The sequence below is a fragment of the Glycine max genome, chromosome 3 (genome assembly GCF_000004515.6).
Source record: "Glycine max cultivar Williams 82 chromosome 3, Glycine_max_v4.0, whole genome shotgun sequence".
NCBI classification, from domain to species: Eukaryota; Viridiplantae; Streptophyta; class Magnoliopsida; order Fabales; family Fabaceae; genus Glycine; species Glycine max.
This window is the reverse complement of record NC_016090.4, coordinates 443,968-471,415: the sequence shown is the minus strand read 5'-3', so window position 1 is coordinate 471,415 and position 27,448 is coordinate 443,968. Positions and strand designations below refer to the sequence as shown.

The 27,448-nt window shown below is 31.7% G+C and overlaps 4 protein-coding genes across 8 annotated transcripts; 2 read left to right on the top strand and 2 right to left on the bottom strand.

The window, feature by feature from the left end:
* The first annotated feature begins 1,133 nt into the window (after positions 1-1,133).
* Positions 1,134-6,178, top strand: LOC115333220 (protein DETOXIFICATION 21-like). The gene is made up of 8 exons (NM_001371780.1): positions 1,134-1,598; positions 4,133-4,674; positions 4,826-4,912; positions 5,046-5,102; positions 5,251-5,489; positions 5,627-5,745; positions 5,836-5,922; positions 6,010-6,178. The coding sequence occupies exons 1-8, from the start codon at positions 1,344-1,346 to the stop codon at positions 6,085-6,087; spliced, it is 1,464 nt and encodes a 487-aa protein (NP_001358709.1). The 5' UTR covers positions 1,134-1,343; the 3' UTR covers positions 6,088-6,178.
* A 2,337-nt stretch (positions 6,179-8,515) lies between these two features.
* LOC100789145 (protein DETOXIFICATION 21-like) lies at positions 8,516-12,210 on the top strand. Its single transcript, NM_001371778.1, has 8 exons — positions 8,516-8,837; positions 9,758-10,299; positions 10,455-10,541; positions 10,665-10,721; positions 10,936-11,174; positions 11,285-11,403; positions 11,486-11,572; positions 11,665-12,210. Exons 1-8 carry the CDS (start codon positions 8,580-8,582, stop codon positions 11,740-11,742), a joined length of 1,467 nt encoding a protein of 488 aa, NP_001358707.1. The 5' UTR covers positions 8,516-8,579; the 3' UTR covers positions 11,743-12,210.
* A 2,955-nt stretch (positions 12,211-15,165) lies between these two features.
* On the bottom strand, positions 15,166-15,981 carry LOC102662121 (uncharacterized mitochondrial protein AtMg00810-like). The gene is made up of 3 exons (XM_006577312.1): positions 15,861-15,981; positions 15,521-15,726; positions 15,166-15,435 (listed from the first exon to the last, which is right to left on the bottom strand). Exons 1-3 carry the CDS (start codon positions 15,979-15,981, stop codon positions 15,166-15,168), a joined length of 597 nt encoding a protein of 198 aa, XP_006577375.1.
* A 5,015-nt stretch (positions 15,982-20,996) lies between these two features.
* LOC100799350 (ELMO domain-containing protein A) lies at positions 20,997-27,299 on the bottom strand. Of its 5 annotated transcripts, none has more exons than XM_006576232.4 (11): positions 27,078-27,280; positions 26,603-26,669; positions 26,309-26,473; positions 26,117-26,219; positions 25,114-25,226; positions 24,349-24,417; positions 23,815-23,930; positions 23,187-23,241; positions 21,737-21,857; positions 21,379-21,521; positions 20,997-21,285 (listed from the first exon to the last, which is right to left on the bottom strand). In XM_006576232.4, the coding sequence occupies exons 3-11, from the start codon at positions 26,444-26,446 to the stop codon at positions 21,187-21,189; spliced, it is 957 nt and encodes a 318-aa protein (XP_006576295.1). In that variant the 5' UTR covers positions 26,447-26,473; positions 26,603-26,669; positions 27,078-27,280; the 3' UTR covers positions 20,997-21,186. The 5 variants fall into 5 exon arrangements, with proteins under 5 accessions (XP_006576295.1, XP_040870231.1, XP_014628885.1 ...); XM_041014297.1 differs by lacking the exon at positions 27,078-27,280 and adding an exon at positions 26,796-27,018; XM_014773399.3 differs by lacking the exon at positions 27,078-27,280 and adding an exon at positions 26,804-27,018.
* Between the last annotated feature and the right edge of the window lie 149 nt (positions 27,300-27,448).

Sequence of the window (27,448 nt, the reverse complement as noted above, 5' to 3'; positions counted from 1 at the left end):
TTATCATAAGTAAAAGCTTAAAGCTACAAGCATCTAAGAAGTTTATTCAATCTCATAAAGTCCATTAAAGAGAAAGACAAATAAACAACTTAGTCTGACATCAAAGTTTAAAAAGGAGCACACCAAAAAAATATAATTCAACAACAAATCATCAACAAGGAAATAAATACAAAAGTCTATTTAAATGAATAATTTTGATGTTTTATTCACATCATTTTTATGTGTTTTATCATTATGATTGACTATTTTTCTCATTAAATACATTTTTTAACTGTTTTATTATATTAATTTTACTTTATTCTTATATTTTTTTTATTAGATTTATACACAATACTTATTTTTATTTTCACGTTAATCAACTTTAATTGAATGGTCCGTTTCCAATTTTCAAATATTTCTTTATAAATATATTCATAAATAAAAAATATCTTAATTTATACATAACTTTTTTATATCTTTTAATAAAAAATAATATAAAATATAATTAACAATTATATATTTAAATTTAATTTGTCAAATAAATAATTTATTTAAATATTTCTTTAAAGATTTATAAACCCGCGAGCTGCCCGTGTTTTTGTCTCGTATACAATCATTTAAGGACCATGTTTGACCCGCTTGGGACCTTCCCATTTACATATATAATTTTGGTAGGTTTTTTTAGATACAATATTAAATTTAGTAGTTAAATCCCAAAAAGACTGTATACTTGAATTAAGCTTGTAGTTGCTGGCTGCCGATAAATGTTGATCACAAAAGAGATTTTTCTTTTTTGTTGAGACAAAATATTTATCATTTTCATTGATGATTAATATTCATTTATAAATCTTAATTCTTAAATATTAAATAATAATAAATTCTGTGTAATATTTTAGGAACATAACAAATATTTAATATTTACTGTAGAAAATAACTAAGAGAATTAGTAAAAACATTATTAAAAAGAATTTAAAAATAGTCAAAAAGAAAAGGGAGATAAGAAGAAGAAAGTGATCAAATGCCATGTTTTCATAAATGGAAAACTAAATAAAGACAACTAATTTTAATAGGAAAAAAAAAAGAATATTGTTTTACTTATCAGAAACACGTATACAATTAGACCCAATAAATATATATCTGATAAATGATTCTCTTACTAGCACTCCTCGTGGATATAATTTGAAGTTCTTGTGTATAGTATGTGTCTAGTTGCTGTCCCTCTCATGCAAGAGCAACGATAAGATACTCATTCTTTTTTCTTTTTTTCCTTTTCTTTTGTATAATATCAGCCCAAAACTCCCTTGTGTACTGTGAAGTCTCTGATCCATCTTCAGAGGCTCCAACAACAACCAAAGACTCAAAAAATGGAGGGGAATCTTGAGAAGAAGCTGTTGAGCAGAGAGCAAAAATCAGAAGAAGAGAATTTATCATTGGTGAAGAGGGTGTGGGAAGAGAGCAAGGTGATGTGGATAGTGGCAGCACCAGCCATATTCACAAGGTTCACAACCTTTGGCATCAGTGTTATAAGCCAAGCATTTATTGGTCATATTGGTTCAAGGGAACTCGCTGCTTATGCCCTTGTGTTCACTGTCATCATACGCTTCGCCAATGGAATTCTGGTATGTTATGTTATGTTCTTACTCTCAAATTTGAATAATTTTCCTAGGCCAAGCGTTTTCTGTTTTTAATTAAGAAGCTGTTCATATATTAAACTCATAGGCTATGAATATATAATATCAATTGTTACACATAGCATAGCCTGAAGGCTGAAAGTGTGGCTGGAATCACTTTCTGTGGTTAGTATGGAGTTAATCAACAAGCTAAGGGTCTTCTTTCCCTCATCCCAGATATGCTTTTATTCAGCTGATCGATAATATCAAGGAGTTTTATCAGTGTGTTAGGAGAGATATGATTATAACTTGGTGGAGGAAGAGACAAATGATAGATTTGAATTTTTCTCGCTAACAATAAAAATTAATAATTAATAACTAATAATTAATATATACTGATAAAAAAAAAATAGTGTGTCAGATTGTCAATCACATACTCATGGAGAAGCTACTTTCGTGACTGGTTGGTTTGATATGATTGTGTTGGAATCTGCTTTTTGGTCAGATTTTGTTGTTGTAAATGTACGGACTTGGTTGTAATTCAAAGCTTGAGCCTTCACGAGTTGATAATATTAAAGAGTCTGGCTTGCTTTTTTTCCACTCACAAATATAAATATTTAGTTGACACTTTTCTTTTTTATGTTTCTTCTTATATCAAATCATCATTTTCTTCCTTTTTTTCTTCCTCTATAAGGTGTCAAATATAAAAATAAAAAATTTCATTAAAAAATTGAATTAATTAAGCTTTTAGTCCTCAAACTATGAGAATTTTGAATTTTTTATTCCTAGATTGTTTTTTTTTAAATATTTGATACCTAAAGAATTTTCAACTATTATAAATAATCCCCATCATTACTAATCTCTCTTTAAGTGTTGAGCTGTCTATTTAAGTGGTCATGAATATCACCATAAATTGTACATGAGAAAGATGAATTGTCATAGATTTTCTCATGGGTAATGATTGTCCTAGGTTCATGGATGTTAGGAGTGTTAGGATTCAACAATGACTTTTCTTTTTTTCCCTTGCATTGTAATAACATAATATTTTAATTATTTACTTGGATATAATAAAACTTACATACTATGTATGTGACATACATGTGATATTTATTTTATCTTATCTCATGACACCTCATGATAACGAGGACAAAGACTATTTTAAATAATAACAAATTTTATTGACACTAAATTTTTTTTAAAAATAATTTAAAATCCGAAAATTCAAAATCTCATACCAATAAAAACTTAATTAGTAAAAAAAAAAAAAAGTTAGGTTGTCCTCATCTGTTTGAAAGGCTTAATTTTCCTTGAGATGAGTACTATGTGGCCACCACCAAGTGACTTTGTGCGTGCTACCCTCCAAGAAACATTAAAAACTTTGTTTGTATTTGGGATGAAATAGGGATAATAAAATATGTAGAGTAAAGATGAGAATCATAGAGATATGAAATAAATAAAATAGAAAAATATGTGTTATTTAGACGGAAAGAAAATAAAGAGGAAAGAAGAGAAAGAATCAGGATAAGTAGAAAGAAAGAAATAAGTTATATGAAAAATGTTTTTATACTAGTTATATATATATATATATATTATTTTTATATAAAAAAATTAATTATTATATTTTAAAAAATACAAGAACAAAGAAAGAAAATATTTTCCTCCCATTTATTTGAATTTGCAAGGAAAGTATTTTTTAACTAGTAGATCTCGCGGGAATAACTTCTCTCTTTGATTTTCTCCTCATACTAATTATAAAATACAATATTTTTTATTCTATATTTGTCATTCTTATTTCTCTCCTCTTTATTTCTACCCAAACTAGTAAGGGATAAGTGCAAGCCTAAGGGGACTAAGAAGTAAGAACCTACGATGATCCTTAAAGAACTACTAGAAAGTAGCACTTGTCCTATATATATATGTATAAAATCAATCTCTTATACCATACTTCCCTATGGAACCTTAACTAGTAAGACCTCAAGGAAGAAAACAGTACCAATAATGAAAACACTACATAAATATTTCAAAATATCCACAATAAAGAAGGGACAAGATTAACACAAGTGATAGCAACTTATATTCTTTAACCAAATAATAAACTTCCATCAAAAGATTTGAATGACCCTTTTAGATTTTTAACAATATCATCTTGAATACTACAACTCAATGAAATAAATAGTGATCACTTTTTTGTCTCATGAAAAAAAATTACATTTTCTGACTTTTGTTTTTGGTTTGTTTAATTATATTGGGGTACATTATAAATAGTAGTAATTTTAGTCAGTAAGGAATCTTAGGTTGTAAAAAACATATACATCGAAAGGTTAATGGGATTAAGCTAAATTAAAAAGCAGAAGCATATGAACATCTTGTATCACAGTATATATACAAATTATTACATTGTTGATGAGTGTAGCTTTCATTATATAATGTGTATATATACTTCACCTGCACATGGCTATTGGCCACCGTTACAATTTATTCAATGAAGAAGTATTGACAAGGAATAACACAAATTTTTTGTTTGTGTCAACTGACAATTGTAGTTAGGAATGGCAAGTGCATTGTCAACACTTTGTGGACAAGCATACGGCGCAAAAGAATATGACATGATGGGAGTGTATCTTCAAAGATCATGGATAGTTTTATTCTTAAGTGCAATCTGTCTTCTTCCGTTGTTCATCTTCACAAGCCCAATTTTGACTCTCTTAGGCCAAGATGAGAGCATAGCACAAGTGGCAAGAACCATTTCTATTTGGTCAATTCCTGTCTTATTTGCTTATATTGTCTCAAACAGCTGCCAGACATTCCTTCAATCTCAAAGCAAGAATGTCATTATTTCATATTTGGCAGCTTTATCAATAATCATTCATGTGTCCCTCTCCTGGCTATTCACAATGCAATTCAAGTATGGGATTCCTGGTGCAATGATTTCAACAATTTTGGCATACTGGATTCCGAACATTGGTCAACTGATATTTATTACATGTGGTTGGTGCCCTGAAACATGGAAAGGTTTCTCTTTTTTAGCATTCAAAGATCTTTGGCCGGTTGCCAAGCTTTCCATTTCATCTGGTGCCATGTTATGGTGAGCTTTCTTCTCTGTCAAATAAAGGGGTTAATGAGTTCTTTATAAATGCCATGATTGCTGAATAAATTTGGATTTCCTTTATATAGGAAATTGGATATAGATTAATGTATATGCATTCCTAACTTGGAAGTTGTTGTATATTTTATAGTCTTGAGCTCTGGTATAGCACAATATTGATTCTTTTGACTGGTAACATGAAAGATGCTGAGGTTCAAATTGATGCTCTATCTATATGGTAATCTTTTGCACAGTATCATATCTATGTTGAAATTTATATGTTGAATTCTTATGTTGTTGATTTCATTAGCCAGACTTATAGTAGGCTCTTCTCTCTTAGCCTAATTAAGATTAAATTTTATTATTTACAGTATTAACATCAGTGGATGGGAAATGATGATAGCATTTGGTTTCATGGCTGCTGTTAGGTAAATGACATCTTTTACCTTTCTATAGTTATTGTCATTGATTTTGTCATCATCTACGAAATAGTATATCAAGCTTAAGCTGCCATTTGATTTTTCATTTGTGGTTGATTTGGGGCGGAATACTAACTTTATATTTTTTAATTTGCAGTGTTCGAGTGGCAAATGAACTTGGAAGGGAAAACTCCAAAGCTGCAAAGTTCTCTATAGTTGTGACAGTGCTTACATCATTTGCAATTGGGTTTATCTTATTTGTTCTTTTTTTAATTTTAAGAGAAAAAGTAGCTTATCTCTTTACTTCAAACGAAGATGTGGCTACTGCTGTGGGGGATTTGTCACCTTTGTTAGCGCTTTCTTTGTTACTAAATAGTATTCAACCTGTACTCTCAGGTATGCTATATAACTTTTGGTGTCTTGGCTTAATGAATTTGTTTAAGATTTGAACCCAATTGTTTATGCATGATAAAGCCAAAATTAATTTGTCAATTGGGGAGTCTGAAAGTCATGAAATTGTATGATTTCAACAGGGGTGGCTGTTGGAGCAGGGTGGCAGAGCACTGTAGCGTATGTGAACATAGGGTGTTATTACCTCATAGGTATTCCGGTTGGAATAGTACTTGGTAACATTATTCACTTGCAAGTCAAGGTAGGCTATTATGTTTTACTTTCCTCATTTTCAAATTACACTTGATTCCTATCCCTTCTCATTCATTGGACAAACTTTCTTCTTTTGTAGGGTATTTGGATTGGAATGTTGTTTGGGACACTAATTCAAACTATAATCCTAATTATAATCACCTACAAAACTAATTGGGATGAGCAGGTATTTGATTCATTTTCCTCTCATTAATCTTTAATGTAAGTTACTATTTGATATAGAACTTGATGAATTCATTATGTATCTGTGTAGGTGATTATAGCCCGTGATCGTATTAATAAGTGGTCTAAAATGGTCCTTGATCATGAAACAATTACATCAGATAATTAGTTTCATACTCCTATCTATATTGTCATTATTTGTTGTACAACCAAGAGATTGCTTGAAAGCCATCATAATAAAATATCACTCTTTCTTTTAAGTAGTGCTTAAACTAATAAAACTATATAAGTAGTCCTTAGTATTAAATATTCATCAATTTATTCTCTGAATTAATATATTTTACTAATTAATAGAGGGACTAATTTGAATTATTTGCTAGTATTTGAGAGACTATGTAAAATAATATAATATACAAAATTGGCATCTAACGATAAAATCAATGTTACTACTTTGAACAATTTGCCTTGACTCAATATAAACTTCTTCACTCAGGGACTTTGTGACAAATTCAAGTAGAAATGCTTGTATTATTTATTATGTTGATTGTCACATAAGATAAAGTATTTAATATAAAATGATAATGTTTTGAGGAGAGTGTTTAAGGAGATGAGAGAAGGTAGGGGAGAAGGTGGTGGTAGGGGTAAAGAAGTAATTTCAGTGGATTGGGGGGGTTTATAAAGCAAAGGTAGATGTTCCCATAACAATCCCATTTAACAATGAGATAATATAAAGAAAAATATCACAAGAGGATGCAATTGTTATTTTATAATTTCCGCAAGCCTTTTCAAAAGAGAGTTATCCTTTGTTGGAGCTTTAAGAAGGAAAACACGATTTTCACAAAAAGATACAAATAGACGATACTTATCAGATTTCGTCAACACTTTTTAAAAGTAAAATCAAATCCAAAGTCTTAGTTAGTTAAACAAATAAGACAAAGAGATAAAACACAAAAAGTTTAATATTATATTCTTATGTTCATTTTTGGTAAATCATGAAGTATTTATTAAAAAAATTGACTTGCAATAAAAAAAATAGAAGGTTTTAAGAGTTGATCGATTTGAATGTTTGTTTATGGACAAAAATCTATTTGCAATTAATTTTTCTGAGAAAACGTGAAATAAAGAAAGGAGTGAAGTAGCCCATAAGTATATGGGATCCGAACAGTTTCTTTTTTTATTCATCTTAAAAAATTTCATAATCAAAATATTGTAAAAACAATATATCAAAGCATTACACTAGGAGTGAAAAAAAATAAAAATATCATTACCCAGAGAAAAAAGGCTAGAATGCATGTTGTAAAATAAAATGAGAGGATATGTATATTGGAGAAAAAAAAAAGAGACGAAAAATATATAAATGAGTAAAAAATAAAAATAATGAAATTTTGATTTATTTAAAAAGGATAAATAAGAAATTTTATAAATTTATTAAGGATAAAATAAAAAAAAATATAAAAAATTAGAAACTAATATTTTTAAAATTGTTACTTTTAAGTAACGTTTCACCCGCTGGAACAACAAAGAAAAATGGTCAGATTTTCTAAATGAGCAGTTGAATCAGAAACGACTTTACCCTTTAGTGTTTACGCTTGTAGGTGGTGGGAAATGTTGACCACAAGCAAAATGGAATATTTGTAAGAGGAATGGTAAACAAAATAATATTAATTCACTGTACAAAATAAGTAAGAGGAATGGTAAAAAAATATTTGTAAAAAGAATTTAAAATTAGTCAAAAAGAAAAGAGAAATAAGAAGAAAATAAAAAGAACATAAAAGGTCATATTTCCATAAATGACCACCAAGTGAATGAATAAATTTGATATGAAATTATTATAGTTTAATCAATGATTTGAAGTCTAAATCCTATTTCAGTGTAAGATATCCGTAAATTTTTGTAATCCATGCGTTTGACTCCGCGATTAAGGTCTTATTTGATTCATTGATTTATTTAAGGCTATTGTAAATTTCGTCTCTTAATTTTGAATTTGATTCTCCAGTAATTTAATTTATGAATTTGGTTCTTTTATTTTGTAAGATTGTGTAATATTAATCCCCAAGCCACAATTAGACGTTGACTGTTAACAAGTGATGTTGACTTGACTGTCACATTTCAAGTTTTTATTGGATGATGACAGCCTTGTTGTTTTTATTGACCAATCAGAACATGACATGACACGTGACAGTCATCATCCAATAAGGACAGTCAACATTACTTATTAATTGTCAACGTTCAATATTGGGTTGAGATCAACATTACACAATTTTACATATTAAATTCGTGAATTAAATTAAGGAGAGTCAAATTTGAAATTGAGAATATATATATATATATATATATATATATATATATATATATATATATATATATATATATATATATATTTCTGAAAAACTAATTAATAAAATTATCATTATTCAATTTATCAAAAACATTTGACCTAAAAATATGTAATAAAAGATCCTCTAACTAGACTGCCACGTGGATATGATATAAGTTCTTGTGTATAGTACGTGTCTATACCCTAAACGCCGTCTCTAACGGTTCATGCAAGATTAGCGAAAAGATACTCATTCTTTTATTCCATTTTTCTTTATAAACAGTGAGCCCCAAACTCCCTCCTCTATTCTGATCTTAAGAAGCCCCCAAAAAAAGGCTCGAAAAATGGAGGGGAATCTAAAGCAGAAGTTGCTGAGCAGAGAGAAAATATCAGAAGAAGAAGAGAATTTATCATTGGTGAAGAGGGTGTGGGAAGAGAGCAAGGTGATGTGGATAGTGGCAGCACCAGCCATATTTACTAGGTTCACCACCTTTGGCCTCAGTGTTATAAGCCAAGCATTTATTGGTCACATTGGTTCAAAGGAACTCGCTGCTTATGCTCTTGTATTCACTGTCATCATACGCTTTGCCAATGGTATTCTGGTATGTTATGTTCTTACTCACAATTTCTTTTTTTCCTAGGCCAGAATTTGAGAGTGCTTATAAAGCATTTTGTTATTTTTAAGAACTGTTCATCTGTTAAACTCATAGGCAATGAATATGATACATAATTTTGTCAACAATATTTGTGAATCCTTGTATATATTAAGGAAAATGTTTGATAGACAGCCAAAAGCTTTCCAATACCTAGAGAGAAAGAAAAAAGAGATTTTTTTTTGGTACAATAGGATTTTCAAATGGACTAATTAAAAACAAGAAAAATAATATAGGAACTAAAACTATATATATATATATATATATATATATATATATATATATATATATATATATATATATATATATATATCAAGAATCAAAACCAAAAGTAGTAATTTTTTTAAAAATATAGGCTAAATTTTCTTTTTCCTTATGAAATTGACAACAAGGTTTGGATTTCTCGTTTGTGCATAAATTTTCATCTTCATAAATATAAAATTATAAGGTGTCATTTTTTTAGCCCTAAGCACAACTGAACCTATTATGATAACTTTTACATCATCGAATATTTTTTTTATAAATGTCATGTTTTTTATATGTCATATATATATATATATATATACATAAATTCGGATATCAGAACCTTAGCTACGGATCATAAAATGATACATTATAATTTATTTAGGGTTGAAGATGGATAAAATTTTTGCTGGAACAAGATCCGAACTTTGCAAATTCTAAAAGAAAGATGAGCCAAAAACATATTACAAAATTACATTGTTGTTGATCAGTGCAGCTTTCATCATGTTATATGTATATATAATTCAACTTCATATGGCTATTGGCCAACAATACTATTTATTCAGTGGAGAAGTATAGGCAAGGAATAACACAAATTATTTGTGGGTGTGAACTGGCGATTGTAGTTAGGAATGTCAAGTGCGTTGTCAACACTTTGCGGACAAGCATACGGTGCAAAAGAATATGACATGATGGGAGTGTATCTTCAAAGATCATCGATAGTTTTATTCTTAACTGCACTCTGCCTTCTTCCGTTGTTCATCTTCACAAGCCCAATTTTGACTCTCTTAGGCCAAGATGAGAGCATAGCACGAGTGGCAAGAAACGTTTCTCTTTGGTCAATTCCAATCTTATTTGCTTATATTGTGTCATTCAACTGTCAGACATTCCTTCAATCTCAAAGCAAGAATGTCATAATTGCATTCTTGGCAACATTATCAATAATCATTCATGTGTCCCTCTCTTGGCTATTCACAATACAATTCAAGTATGGGATTCCTGGTGCAATGATTTCAACAATTTTGGCATATTGGATTCCCAATGTTGGTCAACTAATATTTATTACATGCGGTTGGTGCCCTGAAACATGGAAAGGTTTCTCTTCTTTAGCATTCAAAGATCTTTGGCCTGTTGTCAAGCTTTCCCTTTCAGCTGGTGCCATGTTATGGTGAGCTTTGTTCTCAATCAACTAAAGGGGTTAAGGTCCTTAGAAATGCCATGATTGTGAAATAAATTTGGATTTCCTTAATTTGTATGGGAAATTAGGAATGGATTACTAAAGTTAGATGCATCCTAACTTGGAAGTTGTTGTATATTTTACAGTCTTGAGCTCTGGTACAACACAATATTGATTCTTTTGACTGGTAATATGAAAAACGCTGAGGTTCAAATTGATGCTCTATCCATATGGTAATCCTTTGCACTATAGCATATCTATGTTGAGTTTCTATTTTATGTTGTTGATTTTATTGGCCAGACTTAAAGTATGCTCTTCTCTCTTGGCATATTGAGATTAAATTTTATTATTTACAGTATTAACATCAATGGATGGGAAATGATGATAGCATTTGGTTTCATGGCTGCAGCAAGGTAAATTACATACTTTACCTTTCTATGGTTGTAGTCATTGTTTTTGTCATCATTTAGAAAATAGTGTATATATATATATATATATATATATATATATATATATATATATATATATATATATATATATATATATATATATATATATATATATATATCAAATTTTCATGTTGTTTGTTTGCCGTGTAATATTAGCTTTATATTTCTTAATTAGCAGTGTTCGAGTGGCAAATGAACTTGGAAGAGGAAGCTCAAAAGATGCAAAGTTCTCTATAGTTGTGACAGTGCTTACATCCTTTTCAATTGGTTTTATTTTATTTGTTCTTTTCTTATTTTTAAGAGAAAAAGTAGCTTATCTCTTTACTTCAAACGAAGATGTGGCTACTGCTGTGGGGGATTTGTCACCTTTGTTAGCAGTTTCTTTGTTACTAAACAGTATTCAACCTGTACTCTCAGGTATGCTTTATAAATCTTGGTGTCTTGGTTTAAAGAACTTTTAATAGTTTAAGATTTGAACCCTATTGTTTTTACAGTCTGAACGACATGAAATTATATGATTTCAATAGGGGTGGCTGTTGGAGCAGGGTGGCAAAGCATTGTAGCATATGTGAACATAGGGTGTTATTACCTCATAGGTATTCCAGTTGGAATAGTGCTTGGTAACATTATTCACTTGCAAGTCAAGGTAGGCTATTATGCTATACTTTCTTCATTTTCAAATTGCTCTGGATTCCTATTTCATTGATTGGAAAAACTTTCTTCTGTAGGGTATTTGGATTGGAATGTTGTTTGGGACACTGATTCAAACAATAGTCCTAACTATAATCACCTACAAAACTAATTGGGATGAGCAGGTATTTGATTCATTTTCCTCTCATTGATTCTTAATGTAAGTTAATATTAGATATTTGATATAGAACTTGATGAAATCATTGTCATTGTGCAGGTAATTATAGCCCGTAATCGTATTAGTAAGTGGTCTAAGGTGGACCTTGACCGTGAAACAGTTACATCAGATAATTAGTTTCAGACTCTAATCTATATCGTCCTTATTTGTTTAGCCGGTGTTATATAGCCAAGAGATTGCTTGATAGGTATTTGAATAAACTATCAATGTAGTCTCCCAAATAGTCCTTAAATTAATTAAATTATAAATTATACAAGTAGTTCTTAAAGTATTGAATGTTCCTTAAGTTAGTCTCTGGATTGATATATTTTACTAGCATTGAGAGACTAATTTGAAGAATTTTTCAATACTTGAGAAACTATGTAGCATGATTTGTAATACTTTAAAGACTAATATAGTTTAATTAGTATTTTAGGATAAATGGTATAATACTTCCCGGATAATTGTTAGTCTTATTCAAAGGTGTAAAACTATGTAGCATGATTTGTAATACTTTATAGACTAATATAGTTTAATTAGTTTAAGAAGTACTTTAGGATAAATGATATAATACTTCCCGGATAATTTTTAGTCTTATTCAAAGAACACCTTTTTGCATTTGATTTATATTTTTTGCCACTGAAGATACAATTTAACTTAACTGCTATGAAAACAAAATACTTGGCTTATTGCAATATTATGAAAAATTAATTAAAGTAAAAATGTATTTTCAGTCTCTATATTTTTGGTAAAGTTAAATATGCACAATGGGAAGTATAACACTCTCTAGGAGAGAGATTGATTTTTTTAATGGCGGGAATAAAAAATTATGTAAAAAAATTTATAATAGCTAACACACTTTTCAATTAACTAAATTAAATCTCATGACCGAGCACTTTTCAACTAACTAAATTAAATCCCACGACCGAGAGATTGATTTATATTAGAATAAGGTATAGATAAATTATAGTGGCATCTTCTATGATTTTTTTAGATTGTATATAATACGTTTTTAATGTTGATAACGACTTCTCTTATATTTTTTTCATGAGTGAGAAATAATAAAAACAGAAATGACAAAACAAAATATTCCCTAATATAGGAAACACCAGAAGCATTTGCCAATAAGAGGCCATCAACAGACACTTGTTTGACGAAGTTCATTCTTGGCCAGCCAATCAGCAATTTCTCTTATCCGGGTACATGATATAATCATTTTTAAACAATTAAGGGGTTAGTGTGATGTATAATTATCGTGTGTAATCTAAAAAATGTTAATATAATGTATTTCAAATAATTAAGGGTATGGAGCAGGACAAAAAAAAATAGAAATATCGTGTGTAATCTAAAAAAATTTCTAAAGGTGATAGTATAATTTTTCTCTTAGTTGTATTATTATCAAGGTAATACACTTTAACTTTAAAAAATATGTGTATGGAGTAAGTTAACTATATTGATTTTACTTTTATAAAATTGTGGTTATTTCCCACTGTCGGAAAATGTGGCATTTAAAAATTGTAAAAAAAGTTATAAAAATTGCCACAAATTAATTTTCCAAAAGCAAAATCAACTTTCAGATAATCCTCTTACACTTGCATGAAATTTTTTTTTAAAATATGCCACTTTGGTAATTTACAAGAAATTATTAATTTGAATACATGTTTCACTATTAATTATGATTAAATTTATTTAAAATTATAAATTCTTGTAAATTCCACTGCTTATTTAACATTTTTTTCTCTATTTTATAGTTCTTAATAAACATTAACTAATAATAAAATGTATCAAGTAATATGTTATTAAATGATAACACTTCTTAAAAAACATCCAAAGTTTTACACTTTACGGAGGTGATCAATAGTCACAACCTGTTCCTACCATAAACAAAATAAATACTAGGGATGTTGATGTTGCGATTTAGTTCCATTTTTTAAACAAAAATTAATTCAAACTAAATATAAAATAAGAATATAGTTTGATTTGATTTAAATATATATCACATCAAATTTAAATCAAATTTTGTGTAGTTTGATTTGATTTACAGTTTATTTAATCTATTACCATAATGTAAAATCTATTAATTAAATTTAATTTATATAATTATTATGTTATATTATTTTAAAAATAATTTATGCTTTTATTTCAAATTATTATTTGTGAAAGTTAGAAATGACTTAATGACTAAATAATACTTAGGTGTTCTTAGATTCAAGAAAAATCTAAGGGTTGTGTCAATAATAACTTAGAGAATATTTGTAAGTCAAGAATGGCAAGAAAGAATATTTGTCGTAATTAAGTTTGATTAGTAGAATCTTTTACTAGTTGGTAAAGAAAAATTATGCGTAGCTCATGTTAAATGAACCAATATAAAATTAAGTGTTTCTATTACTCTCCTTTAGCTTGTTAAAGTATTTTTAAAGCATATTATTGACATATCCTTGCACACAAGTCTTTCACTTGAACTACGTTTTATATATCATTAGACACAATCAATCTTTGCTTAAGAACATAGTTCTTGTCACTGGACAATAATCCTTATAAACTGTTTTGTTTATCAAACAACTTTCATTGTAAAATTTTATAATATTTATCTAACATGGTATTCAACTCTCATTGTGTGATTTATTGTATTTCACACTTCTTCTATTTGAATATTCACCATGATCATGTTCAATATGATACTGATTTTGACCATTCAAGGATTCATCTGCTCCTTCACTTCTTCCTCCCTTCCATTTTTCCTTTTTCTTGTTCGAGCCACCTACACCTTTGTTTTTGTGACTAGTTTGAGCCTGCAAAGCTTGTTCTTGAGCCCTTTCACCATTCTGCCCCTCATTGACTTGTTGTTCATGTGCTTCAAGGGAATTTTGCAACTCCTCCATAATAGAGTTTGATAAACTATGATTTCTCTTTGATCAAGTAAAAGAAAGACAAGTTACAAAAGGATTATGTCATCTCTCTCTATATATATATAGAGAGAGAGAGAGATACTAACTGTTAGCTAACCCAATCTGTTACAAACTAACTATTGTTAGAATTGTAACTAAATGATAGCTCACAGCTTAACTGTAACTAACTGACAATTCACCAACAACTTACAAACAACAGATAACAGAATACACAAAGTAAAAATACTAAACGGAGTAAGTATACTCCAATACTCCCCCGTAAGCTCATGGTGGGTGATTCTGAGCAGAAGAAAAGGAATCACACATTGTGAGCTTGGTTTTTCACAAATCAAAATGAGTAGGAGACAGAGCCTTGGTGAGAATATTAGGATATTGATCAAGGGCAGAAACATAGACCATTTTTAGCAACTTCCTAAGGACCTTCTCTCTGACAAAAAATAGATCAAGTTCCATGTGTTTGGTTTGAGCATGTAGAATAAGGTTATGAGCTAGAGACAATGCTCATGTTGTCACAATGGATCACAAGAACAATATGTTTAACGGTAAGCTCAAAGAGAAGAGATTGAAGCTAGGAAACTTCAGTAGTGGCCAAAGCATGACTTCTATATTCAGCTTCTAAACTTGAGCGTGCAATAACAGATTGCTTCTTAGATCACCAGGAGATGAGATTCGGGCCAAAGAAGACACAAGCGCCAAAGTTCAATCGTCTATCATCTGGATCAAAGGCCCAATTAGCATCACAGAAAGTTGTGATAAAAATAGGTGCAAAAGGAGGCTTGAGATGCAAGCCCCACGAGATGGTTCCCTTGAGATACCACAATATCCTTTTAACTGCCACCCAGTGGGTCTTAAGAGGATGACTCATAAACTGGTAGACTTTGTTTAAAGAAAAGCTTATCTTAGGTCTAGTAATAGAAGCATACTATAGAGCAACCCACAACTGATTTATACATGAAGGGATTGGGAAGAGGACCAGTACCCTACTTTGTTAGCTTGCAGCCCATTACCATAAGAGAGGATATAGGCTTTGCCTCAGACATATTTTTTTTGGATAGCAAATCCCAAATATACTTGGCTTTAGTGAGTATAATAGACCCATCATGTTGTTGTTTGACCTCAACTCCAAGGACATAGTCAAGGACACTCAGATCCGTGAGGGAGAAAGCATGATGAAACTTGGTAACAAGCTGTTGCAACGATGCAAGATTGTTACCTATGATGATTATATCATTAACATAGATCAACATATAAACAATTGACAAGGTCTTGGAGTAAACAAAAAGTGATGGATAACACTTGCTGGAATGGAAACCAAGTTGCAGAAGCTGGTCTTTTAATCTGTCAAACCAAGCCCGAGGGGCTTGTTTAAGACCATAGATGGCTTTGTGAAGTTTGCAGACAAGAGATTTGTGGGAAAAGTCAAAACCTGGAGGCTACTGCATATAGACTTCGTCTTGTAGAATGCCATTAAGAAAAGTATTATTCATATCCAGTTGCTGAATTGGCCAGTGATAGGTAACCAAAGTAAGAAGTAGTCTCACAATAATAAGCTTGATAACAAGTGAAAATGTCTGTATAATTTGTGCCATACTGCTGATGAAAACCCTTAGCCACCAACTTGGCTTTGTACTTGTTAACAATGCCATCAGAGTTTTCTTTCACCTAAAACACCCACTTGCAACCAATGGAAGTTTTGTTAGGAGGTAGAGGAACTAGACTCCATGTTTTGTTTTAAATCAAGGCATCATATTCAGTTTGCATAGCAGCCAACCAAGTAGGGTCAGCCAAGGCTTGCTTGGTGGATTTAGGTTCTAAATGGGTCAGAATAAGGGTAAGGTGAATTTTGTGTTGAACAATACAAGACTTAGATTTAGTTTGCATGGGATGAGTACTTTGAGGTAAGGGTTGGGAGATGGGGAAAAAGAGTTAGAAGGTTGAGTTATGGAGGATGAGTTAGATGTGGACTGAGGCAAAACAGGATCTGAAGGTGCAAAGGTAGAAGGAATAGGTAGAGAGGCAAGGGGGATAGAGGTTGAGGGCAAGGTGGACAGTGTTTGCGATTGGGTATAGGGGTTGGGGGAAACATGTCACAATAAGGGAATTTGGCCTCATTGAACACCACATATTTGGATATGTAAATTCTGCCATTAGAAGATAAACATTTATAGCCTTTATGCATACGAGAATACCCAAGGAAAATGCACTCTTGAGATCTGAATTGAAGTTTATTTTTGTTATAGGGTCTGAGGAGAGGACAACAAGCACATCCAAATACTCTAAGAAAAGCGTAGTCAATTTTATGTTTAAACAATTTCATAAGGAATTTCAAACTAAATAAAGGAACTAGGAAGTCTATTAATTAAATAGACACTGGTCAAGAAGGCATGATCCCAATAAAAAAGAGGAAGAAAGACTTTGGCCAAAAGAGTGATCCCTAACTCTACAATATGTATGTGCTTTCTTTCCACAACACCATTTTGGTAATGTGTGTGAGGACAAATGACTGTATGAAGGATGCCTAGTTCTTGAAGATGTGAAAGGTCTAAACTCCCCACCTCAATTAGACTGGACATATTTGACAGGGAGTTGAGGGCCTATGCCAACAGTTGGCATTATTATGACCAAACTTCTGACAGATGTAACACTGAATATTTTTACGTCCTTTTCCACCATGACATCCTCAACCGCCAAAGTAGCCACCACGACCACCATTGTAGTTCTGAAACTGAGATGAATCATCTGGGATGTGTTTTGATATTGTTTCTGATTGACAGACAGTGGCCGAGAATGTTGTTGTTGTGCAAAGTTAGCCTGAGGTGGATTAGGCACAAAAGACATAGTGGATGTTGAAGCTACATTGATCGAAACCATAGCTTGCTTCTTGAATTTGTCAATCCGAGCCTCATGACCAAAAAGAACAGTTTCAATTTCATCAATAGTGAGAGGTTCAAATCTATTATTGATTGCGAAACAGAGGACTTATAGTTTTCTGGTAAACCTTCAATAATAATGTCAACATGTTTGAGAATAGAAATAGAATCGCCAATAGCAGTAAGGGAATCAACAAGATTCTAAATCTCAGTCAAATAATCAGAAATAGTACAAACTTCAAGAGTGAGTTGATGCAGCTCCGTACAAAATTGTTGTGTCTTCACATTTGTGTGAGCATGAAAGTAGTTGTGGATCTTGTCCCAGAGAAGCCACAAACTAGTGCAGGGAATGAACTTTAAAAGAAGGAGAGTGGAAATAGTGGATTAAAGCCACAAGAGAAGCAATTGATCTTGTTGCTCCTAGGCACAATACTCAAGAGTGACATGACCAAAGTCACGATCTTTAAGAGTTGCAAACCATTCTGGAATCTATAGGTTCACAATAAAGTGATGAAGACAGTGTCCATGAATCACGGGCTAAACCTATGATTTTCAGAAAAGATAATTCAGAGTCAAGCTTTCTGTGATGGAGTGATTGAATTTTGTGTGCATCGAATTCTGATAAGGCGGCACGAGAACTCCATTCAATGGAGGATCGCCACCTCCTTCATTTCCTTCATTGGCGGAAGTAGGCATAGTCGTTTCTTCGTAGATCAACTAAAAGCTGGTAGTGGAGGAAAAAAAAGATTGAGGATAAAAGAAGAGTAGAAGAAGGAATCAATCAAATATCGAAAAAAAAAATCTATGGTGCGGATCGCAACCTAGCTCTATGATACCATGATAAAGTTTGATAAACTTTTATTTCTCATTGATCAAGAAAAAGAAAGACAATTTACAAAAGGATGGTGTCATCTCTATATAGAGAGAGACTAACTGTTGACTAACACAATCTGTTACTAATTAACTATAGTTAGAACTATAACTAACTGAGAGCTTACAAACAACATATAACAGAATACACAAAGTAAAAATGCTAGATGGAGTAAATATACTCTAATACTCCACCTTCATTGAATCAAGATCCTTGGATTCCTTGATTGTCACAACAATGTGATCAAAATAAGGAGTCAAGATTCTCATCACCTTGTCAACAATTTGTCGATTTGACAACACTTCATTGTAGGCCTTCATTGAATTAACAAGTGTTTGGATTCGATTGATCTAACAACACTTCATTATAGGCCTTCATTGAATTAACAAGTGTTTGGATTTGGTTGAAGTAATCAGTAATGGACTCTTGATCACTCATTGACAATAATTCATATTGTCTTTGAAGAGCTTAAAGCTTTACCTTTTTGGTTTTGTCTGCATTTCCATAAGCTTTGTTCAAGATGTCCTAAGCTTTTTTTGTTGTTGTAGCCTTTGAAAATTTTCTAATATTTGTAGCATCTACACACTAGTGAATCAAGAGCTGGGCTTTGCAATCCATTTTCTTGGCTTCTTTGTGTATTTTCTTTTTCTCATTCGATGCATTTCTTCCTAGTTCATTAAATTCGTTCTTTACGATTTCTTCCACATCCTATAAACAAAAGATTGCATCCATATTCAAACACCAATCATCAAAGTTTTTTCCATTAAGCACAAGTAACTTTCCTGGAACAAAACCACTTGAACCCATCATAGTTTCTAGTCACTAATGCTTTAGAGTATCACACAGAATCAATCTCCACCTCTTGTCACACTGGTCCCTAATCAATGGCTCTAGATACCAATTTGTTGGGAAGAAGACACTCACTTACTAAGTGTTAAATAAGGATTAGAGATAGAAGTTGAAAGTAATTGTTATTGGTCACACACAATCACACTTCAATAGATACAATTAGTTGCCTTTTATAAGTAACTTAGAATGAGAGTCATATACTCTTTAATCTCTAAATAACTAATAACATATTAACTGACATTTGAATTATATCATAACAAGAAATAAAAAGAAAAGAGAGAAAATTTGGATTAGTAGAGAAGAGGAAAATCAATAAATTATATGAAATTAATATAGTGAATGATATGTAAAAATTTTATCATCACTTGTTTTCAAAACTTTTTCCTCATCACTATTCAATAATTTAAGTATTATGTTTCACAAGTCGTTTTTGTGTGTTTTCTCTCTATCTCTCACTATCATTCACTTCATTTTTGTGGACAATTCTTTTACAAAATGCTTAAAACAAAAGAAAATCTTTGTTTGTGAAAAGTTTTCAAAAAATACACAACACACAATTCAACCTTCTTCTATTAGGTTTCTTTGTTATTTCAAATTGGACTTATAGTTAGCTTGTGCCTTATTGCATAAATGAATTTAGGATTTTTGATTTGCCATGCTATAACTCACAACCTACATCTGTAACCGGCCCAAATCCACTCCATGAAATGTAGGTGTTAGGCATAAATTTTGGACAAATTAAATTTGAGCCTTTTTAGCTAGACCTTATCATGCCTCAATTTGAGTATAGCACACAAAAAGTCATTACAAATTAGGCTTGACCTTATTTTAGAAGCCTAAATTGAATATAAATTTTTCTATCCTAACTCATTGTAGCTTATGTCTTGTATCGTGTCTAAGACCAACTTGACTCGAACCTACTTGATGAAATGTTAGACTTAGGCTTCAAATTTTAAGTAATATTTAAATATAAGTCATTTTAACCCTGTTTAGACTTCATATACGACACATATTTTACAAGTGATTGGCCTAGCCCAACCCTGCTTGATAAAATATTAGACTAAAACTTTAAATTTTGAACAAAATTAAAATATGGGTCTTTTAGCCCAAATCCTACCCCCACAAAATGTCAATACAATTTAAGGTTTCATCAATTTAAAAGCCTAAATTAAAATTGAAATTTAGACTCGATCCACTATAGTTATAGTTAGTAACCCACAATCAACGTGGTCTCTACCTGTTGAATGAAATATAAGACTAAACTTAAAATTTCGAATACAAATTAAATCTAAATTTATTCTACACTTTAGATCTTATCACAATTTCATGAGTTGTCAAAATTAGTCTGATCTAATGAGCTAATCCCATAGTTCAACAAGTTGGGTCAAATTCTAAACATAACCAACAAGCCACAAGCTAGTTCAAACTCAAGAAAAACATGTCATATCATATGTATTTGACCTGATATTATTTTTATTAATTTTAATTTTTAAAAATCATATAAATTTAATATAAAAAAAGGTCAATTTGACCGGCCAAATTGGTGATCAAGCCAACAAAAACACAACTCAGGTAAAAATCAGACTAAGTCGGATTAATCTAATTTCCAACTTTTAGAGTCCGTTCTGTAGAGTGGAAAAAAATAAAAAGAAAATAAATTGAAATAGAAGTTTTGAATAAAAGCTCCACTTAAAACGAAGCCCATGGTGCTAATTATTTACAAAATTTACAGATTGATTACTGGTAGGTATAAAATTATCATCTTCAATTCTAAAATAGGGATACTCACTCAAGCTGTCAAACTTGGAACTTGGTATGATAGACTTGAATTATGGTAATTATTGCGACGACAAATTTTATGAAGAATTTCCTAAATGCTAAGACACGCTTAAATACAAAGCTGATGGAAATCAGCAGAAAAGATTGATCTGATATTTGCGATCCCACTATCACTTGATTTTCACGTTTCTTTATAGAGATAAAATGACAAATGCTTTATAGATACATTTCATGTAACATTCTCTGCCAAAAGAGAAAAAAAACAAAACAAAGAGAAATGTTGAACTGAAAGGCAATCGTCAAATCATCTCAACATGTTGTAAGCAGGTAAATCTTTCACGCTGGAAATGTCTTCAAGAGCAAGCTCACGCTCTAACTGCGTTCTTGTGGACTTCAAAACATCCTAATGAAAAAAATTAAAAATGAATCAGGAAATTGTCAAATAATAAAAAAAAATAACTAAGCAATGGACAAACACAATTTAATGATGCATTACATTAAATTCCATATATGTCGCACGCTTGGCTAGCCACTGAGCATCCATCATTTGAAAGGCTACACAAAAAAGGATATCAAATGCCATTTCATCCTCTTCAAGCAATTTGAGAAAATGAATTCCAGACGAAGAAGATGGAAGCCCTGCAAGGAAAATAGTTGCATCAGATGAGTTTACATGTGAGTGTGAGTAATAAACAAGCATCAATACTAGGTGCAAAATGGGAAACCCCCAAAATAACCTTAAATCTGTGAAGGTGGCATGGTGAAACAAGATTCTACAATAAACTTAACTACTTAGAGCAGAGAATAACCATCATTAAAAAAGCTTAACTTCTTCTCAAGAGAATATATGCTACCTGCTTGAAGATCCAGCATCTGTGCTAACATAAAAGAAATATTGATTCCAGCTACTGCAAATGGATATTCCCACTCAGCTCTGGTTCCATCTTGTTTATGCAATAATCGCTGGAATGAATCCTATGACAGTGACAAGTAGAAACGTGCTTAACTAACCAAAATCATGCTACTTAATAAAGTATGTAACGCATTGTGTAGACCTGCTGTTTTCACACAAGTGTAAAGCAGAAAAACGTTATAAAATATGCACAACGAACATAAGATCAACTACTGCTTAACATAAAGCCTCAAGTAGAAATGCACAGGTAAAAAAGGCTTTAATAGTAAATTGAAAATTTATATATTTGAGAGAAATATGAAGGTTGCGTGTTTATGGTGGACTCTCTTTGGTCTTCTGCAAGAGATTTTTCTTAAGGAAGCTTCACTCTGATATACAGAGAGATTGGATAGCTGTGTAGGACTTCATTTTTTTTTTTAACTTAATAGGCTCACTATTTTGAGGGCGAGCCCTGGTGCAGCGGTAAAGTTGTGCCTTGGTGACTTGTTGGTCATGGGTTCGAATCCGGAAACAGCATCTTTGCATATGCAAGGGTAAGGCTGCGTACAACATCCCTCCCCCATACCTTCGCATAGCGAAGAGCCTCTGGGCAATGGGGTACGAAGTTTTTTAATAGGCTCACTATTTTCTTACAGTTGTTCCACTTTTAGCCACTAAAGAGGACAGACTGTGGATACAGCATCACCTCAGGAAGCAACTCATTTTCAAAGCCAATGTAATCTAGTAGTTTTTCCATTTTCTTTTAGTTTCTCCTTTTACAGGGATACCTTATCTTTATCTCAGAAATTTTCCTGTTTTCTTTTATAAAATATTTTTTATCAGAAAAAGAAAATATTTAAGCTTGACAACAGAAGAAACAATGTATCTGGATCTACAGGATTTTAAAACTCCCTCCCCCCAAGGCAAAAAAAAAAGGTTAGCAGATACATAAAATACAGTAGTTTATTTTCTTAATCACAATGGAATATTATATAGCAATCTGGTAATTTCTGAATCAAAGTGTATTAGAGTATTCTTACTCGTTAGTTAACTGTCACTATGCTGACAGTTAACTGTTAGTGAGCAGTCAGTTTGTTAAGTTACTTAACTGTAGTTAGTTTTCAGTTACACTCCCTATAAAAGAGCTGTAACAGAATTGTGTAAACTTATCTTTTCATTTTTCAATCAATGAGAAATTTTAGCTTTCAGCTTCTCTCAAATTCTATCAAAGTGGATAAATTATGTGCCAATTTCAATCATGCACAAGTAGATAGAAGTACCACAAAGGTAATAAAGTAAAGCACTCTCTTTTTACAAGGATGGGGTAGAATTTGGCCTAGAAAGAGAAATCAGTAAGCAAATTAAGCAAGGACAGTGTGTGCATGAACACAAATGCAATGGAAGAAACTTACAGGATACTTCATCGCAAAGAAGATGAGATTCTCTAATGAAATAAATCCTCCACCCCTGCACACCATGGTTAGAAGAAGTTCATATTAACTAATCACAATTTCCAAAAAAGCAAAGAATGTAAAATTGACTGTGTAAAGATCAGAGAGTTCAAGGAAACTACTGTTGGAAGATCATGAGTAGGAATGAGAAATATCTTGTTAAAAAATAGTCTGTTTCTGGAAATATTTTTTGAATAAAATATTTTAACAGAAAATGATTGATCCGTATACCCTGTTCCATTATTTTTTGAAGCAACTTCTGCATGCCATAAGAACATGCCAAGGGATTGTAACCCATTAGTTCCAAAAGTACACAAGAAACTACCCATCAAAATCCAAAATTGAACTATCAAACATCTAGAACAACAATCTGCAAGGACAGTGTATTAGCCCATGATTATTACAGCAGTCAACAGAGTGCATAAGAGGGTCAATATGTTCTCATCCATTTCCTATTAGTAAACCAATGAAGCCTTAATGGTCTCAGATAATATTTTTAGTCTTTGACCTGTTGCTGAATAAAACCCTATCCCTACCCAAGCTCCCACCCTCTCCCCTTAAAGTTAATGCATTGCTTTAGATTGCACACCTAAAATCTGTTGAAGGGTCTGAACCTTGCCATCCCATTTCCTTCCAAAGGTCTGATTTAAGCGAAGGAAGCTCCCTGTCAGGGTAAGCCAATTTCCACAATAATTTAAGTGCATCCTGCAACCAAACAAGATTGAAAATGTCATCCTATTGTCAATAAAACAAAATGTCTGTTACATATTCTATTGACTATTTATATTATAGATTCTTATAAAAATCCTAGGGGTAGATTAGATACGCATGCTATATAGACATGCTCACATGCAACAAATAGTCATTGTGCTTGTCCACCTTTCAGTACATCCATGTGAGGCAAATTAATATTTAAATTTTTCCTATCCTCATACGCAAGCATGCATGCAGATTGCAGAACGAAATAGAAAACCAGCTTCATGAATTGATATCAAAAGGTACAGATGAAGATGATAGCAACATCAAAACAAGTGAAAAATAAACAGATAGGAAGCAGGAAATAGTGGCAAATGTCAGTAAAGTGATATGAAAATTAAAAACAGAAAATGCATTAGTTACATACTTGGTGCTCTGCTTTAGAACCATCAAAGGGGACTTCAAGCCGTTGCCGTAGGTTTCTTAGCCTGTCTTCCTAAAAAAGAAATACGTGTGAAATAACTACAAATATCTATAAACAAGAAAAGCAGGCAGTCAGAAGTTATAAACAATAAGTGGCAATATATAGCATATAATAATATTCTTAAAGACAACAGCAAACAAACAAACACCAAAACAATCATCAGTTAAAAAGACTACAGATGCTCAACAAAACAACCAAAATCCCAACAAATCAGATGTTTGAGTAAACAAAATTATAAAATGGAGAGAATAGTCTATCAAATCTCAAAGTTTTCTTTTTCCATGCAAAATTTTCCATTTATGATTCAACCAAATACATCATCAAATTTCAAAGACATATCAACTGCCCACCTATGCCTTACAGCAAACATACAAGACACTGCAAGTATGCAGTAATTGTAAACCAAATCCAGCAATAATATCCTATCACATGCTTGAGTATATTATCAGAATTTCCCTTGCACCATCTGATTCTCAAAAGAAGGGTGGTTGAATTAAAGGCTTTGATGTTGATTGATCCAAATTCATAATTTAGATCAACTGTATTTCAGATAAGGTTCATAAATTTCTGACATTTATATTATAGAAAATACAAATTTTAAATAATTCATATGAATTCATTTACCCAAGAATTAAAGTAGAACTTGGTTACTTGATTTTGGAAAAAACAAGCACATCAGAATTCCAAATAAGATTTCAATAGACATACCTGCAGAGGGCTTAGAGATGGAGGAAGCATCCTATTGTTTTGCATGTTTAAAGCAGCAGAAGGAAAAGATAGAAGACGCCCAAGAATAGATCCAGATCCTAGTACAACATTTGCTGCAAAGACAATATGAATAAAACTAAATAAGGCTAAAGGTCACAAAATCACCATTAAAATCATGACATGTTGCAGGTCTTGCTCCTTATTTGTACACACAGCAATGACGAAAAGATATAGAAAAAACATACATGAAACCCAGATGTTAACTATTTATATTATAGGTTCACATTTTTTCCAAGCGTCATAAACAAGGCTCTTTGAAATATAATATAAACAGTCCCACTGTTAGTAAGTTCATGTATTTTCAAAAACTACATATTCCAAGCAATGCTTCCCCCTTCTATTCAAACCTCATACGCTGTGCACCAATCACCATGTGATTGAGCCCCCAAACTCAATTACTAGCCTATTATCAATCACCTTCCTCCATCAGTTCAGTCAACTAATACTTACAAGTTCCACCAGAAATGATCAATTATGCAAAGTTCACAGCCCAAAGATTAGTTCTTAGTTGCGAGTCTAAATGAAAGGCCTCAAGGAAAAGAAAGATCTTTGACTTTCTTTGCTTGAAGAGTGCCCAAAACATTGGATTTTATTCACCCCATAATTACCAGTGATAGAAAACATGTCCACAAACACTTATAGCATTTATAGCATGGAATGCGTGAACTACTATCACAAGAATCGTGCTTAACATTAAATGCAGGGCTTTCTCTGAGAAAGTTAGGAACAAACATGTCAGTCAGCATATGCTAGAACAGAGAGAAGACAACTTCCTAATAGGAAAAAAAAATATAACATCATTAGCTTAGCTGTAGTTAACGAACACACTCACAATGTAAAAACAGTTAGGCATTGCTATATGCTAACATCAGTGAAACAACCTACTACTCAATTACTCATATTGTATATGAGAGGTAAACCAAAACAGTCATCCACCACATACCTAACCACTGTGCCCATTGTGCAATGAGGTTTGAGAATATGAATGTCCAATGAAACTGGGCCTTCTTCCTCTCATCATCCCATAGATCTTCAAGAGTACATATCTGAATGACATAAAAACAAAGAATCACAAAATGTAAAACCATTTAAAAAATGAATTCAGCCTGCCCCCATTTAATATACAGTTTCTCACCTTCTTATTCTCAATATAATCATCATCTGCCAGCAAGGGCTCACTCAACGAATCTAATCCCGAAGTCTCCAAATGCTCCTGCCTTTTGCCATCAACATCCCCATGATGGAGTCTTCTCCTCAACGTTCTTGAGGACATTGATATGAGTTTTTACTATAGGCCAGCCTACAAGTCAATAAAGGACCATCAAGTTCAATAACATTATGATCAATGTTTTCAATCAAAAATCCATTAATTTCAATTTCCATGCATCACACCAGCTAGGACTCTATAATTTTTCAATAACCCACTTACAAGCATTATTTTAATCCGTTTCAGATGTTGACAAACATCAAAGCATGCGTAATTTCCTCTAATTTCCCTAACCCCAAATACAAGAGACATCAGAAATCAGATTACTCAAATAAAACAACACGAACTAATAGAACTGAATTTCAATAACAGAGAACGCACATAAATCAAAATTGCACAAAACCCTAAAACTGACCAATTTACCGATTAAAACGAAAAAAAAAAAAAGAAGCTTTTTTTCTTCTCGATTGATACCGAGCCGAATAATATGAAACGCAAATCAACTGAATTGGGCTGTTCTTAAAAACACCTGAATTTCAAAGAGGGAAAGGAAAGGAATCTTTGAATGGAAATGCAAAAATAATTAAAAATTAGGGTTGATAAAACAGAATTAAAAAAAATGGTTGCTTAATTCTATTGCTATTGCTTTTCGTGACTGATAAGAATAAATAAAATAAAATACATTGTGGTGTGTTACCAAAAAAATTAAGAATGTGTGTGGCCAGCTGAAACGCGTTGTTGTTCTGGGTGGGCTAACTCTTGACGATTTGTGAAGGATTCAACATTAAGAAAAGCATTGAGAAAAGGGGAGAAATAAAAATTAATGAAAATGAAACTCCCAATTCCCAATTCTTGCTGCTTCCATGTGACAGGAATTTATAGTCCTGTGTCAAATCACTCAAATTCGCCATTCTCCTCTACTCTATTTTAGTGTGCCATTTATTTATTTATTTATTAATAGGGGATACTCTAAATATTTAAAATAATAAAAAAACAGAAATTAAATACAGTTAAATAAAAAAAATTACAGAATAAAAAAAAACTATCAATAAAATATGGACATGAAAT

Excerpts from the sequence above, each read along its gene's own strand:
- LOC100789145 (NM_001371778.1), top strand. The coding sequence starts at position 8,580 with ATGGAGGGGAATCTAAAGCAGAAGTTGCTGAGCAGAGAGAAAATATCA. Across the intron at positions 10,722-10,935 it reads GGTTTCATGGCTGCAGCAAG|TGTTCGAGTGGCAAATGAAC; the intron begins GTAAATTACATA and ends CTTAATTAGCAG. Across the intron at positions 11,175-11,284 it reads TATTCAACCTGTACTCTCAG|GGGTGGCTGTTGGAGCAGGG; the intron begins GTATGCTTTATA and ends TGATTTCAATAG.
- LOC115333220 (NM_001371780.1), top strand. The coding sequence starts at position 1,344 with ATGGAGGGGAATCTTGAGAAGAAGCTGTTGAGCAGAGAGCAAAAATCA. Across the intron at positions 4,675-4,825 it reads TCATCTGGTGCCATGTTATG|TCTTGAGCTCTGGTATAGCA; the intron begins GTGAGCTTTCTT and ends TATATTTTATAG. Across the intron at positions 5,103-5,250 it reads GGTTTCATGGCTGCTGTTAG|TGTTCGAGTGGCAAATGAAC; the intron begins GTAAATGACATC and ends TTTAATTTGCAG.
- LOC102662121 (XM_006577312.1), bottom strand. The coding sequence starts at position 15,981 with ATGGCATTCTACAAGACGAAGTCTATATGCAGTAGCCTCCAGGTTTTG. Across the intron at positions 15,727-15,860 it reads AAACAAGCCCCTCGGGCTTG|GTAACAATCTTGCATCGTTG; the intron begins GTTTGACAGATT and ends TAATCATCATAG. Across the intron at positions 15,436-15,520 it reads AGCCTATATCCTCTCTTATG|TATGCTTCTATTACTAGACC; the intron begins GTAATGGGCTGC and ends GTTGCTCTATAG.
- LOC100799350 (XM_003520718.5), bottom strand. The coding sequence starts at position 26,446 with ATGTCCTCAAGAACGTTGAGGAGAAGACTCCATCATGGGGATGTTGAT. Across the intron at positions 25,227-26,116 it reads ACAATGGGCACAGTGGTTAG|CAAATGTTGTACTAGGATCT; the intron begins GTATGTGGTGGA and ends TTGTCTTTGCAG. Across the intron at positions 21,858-23,186 it reads TCTTTGCGATGAAGTATCCT|GATTCATTCCAGCGATTATT; the intron begins GTAAGTTTCTTC and ends TCACTGTCATAG.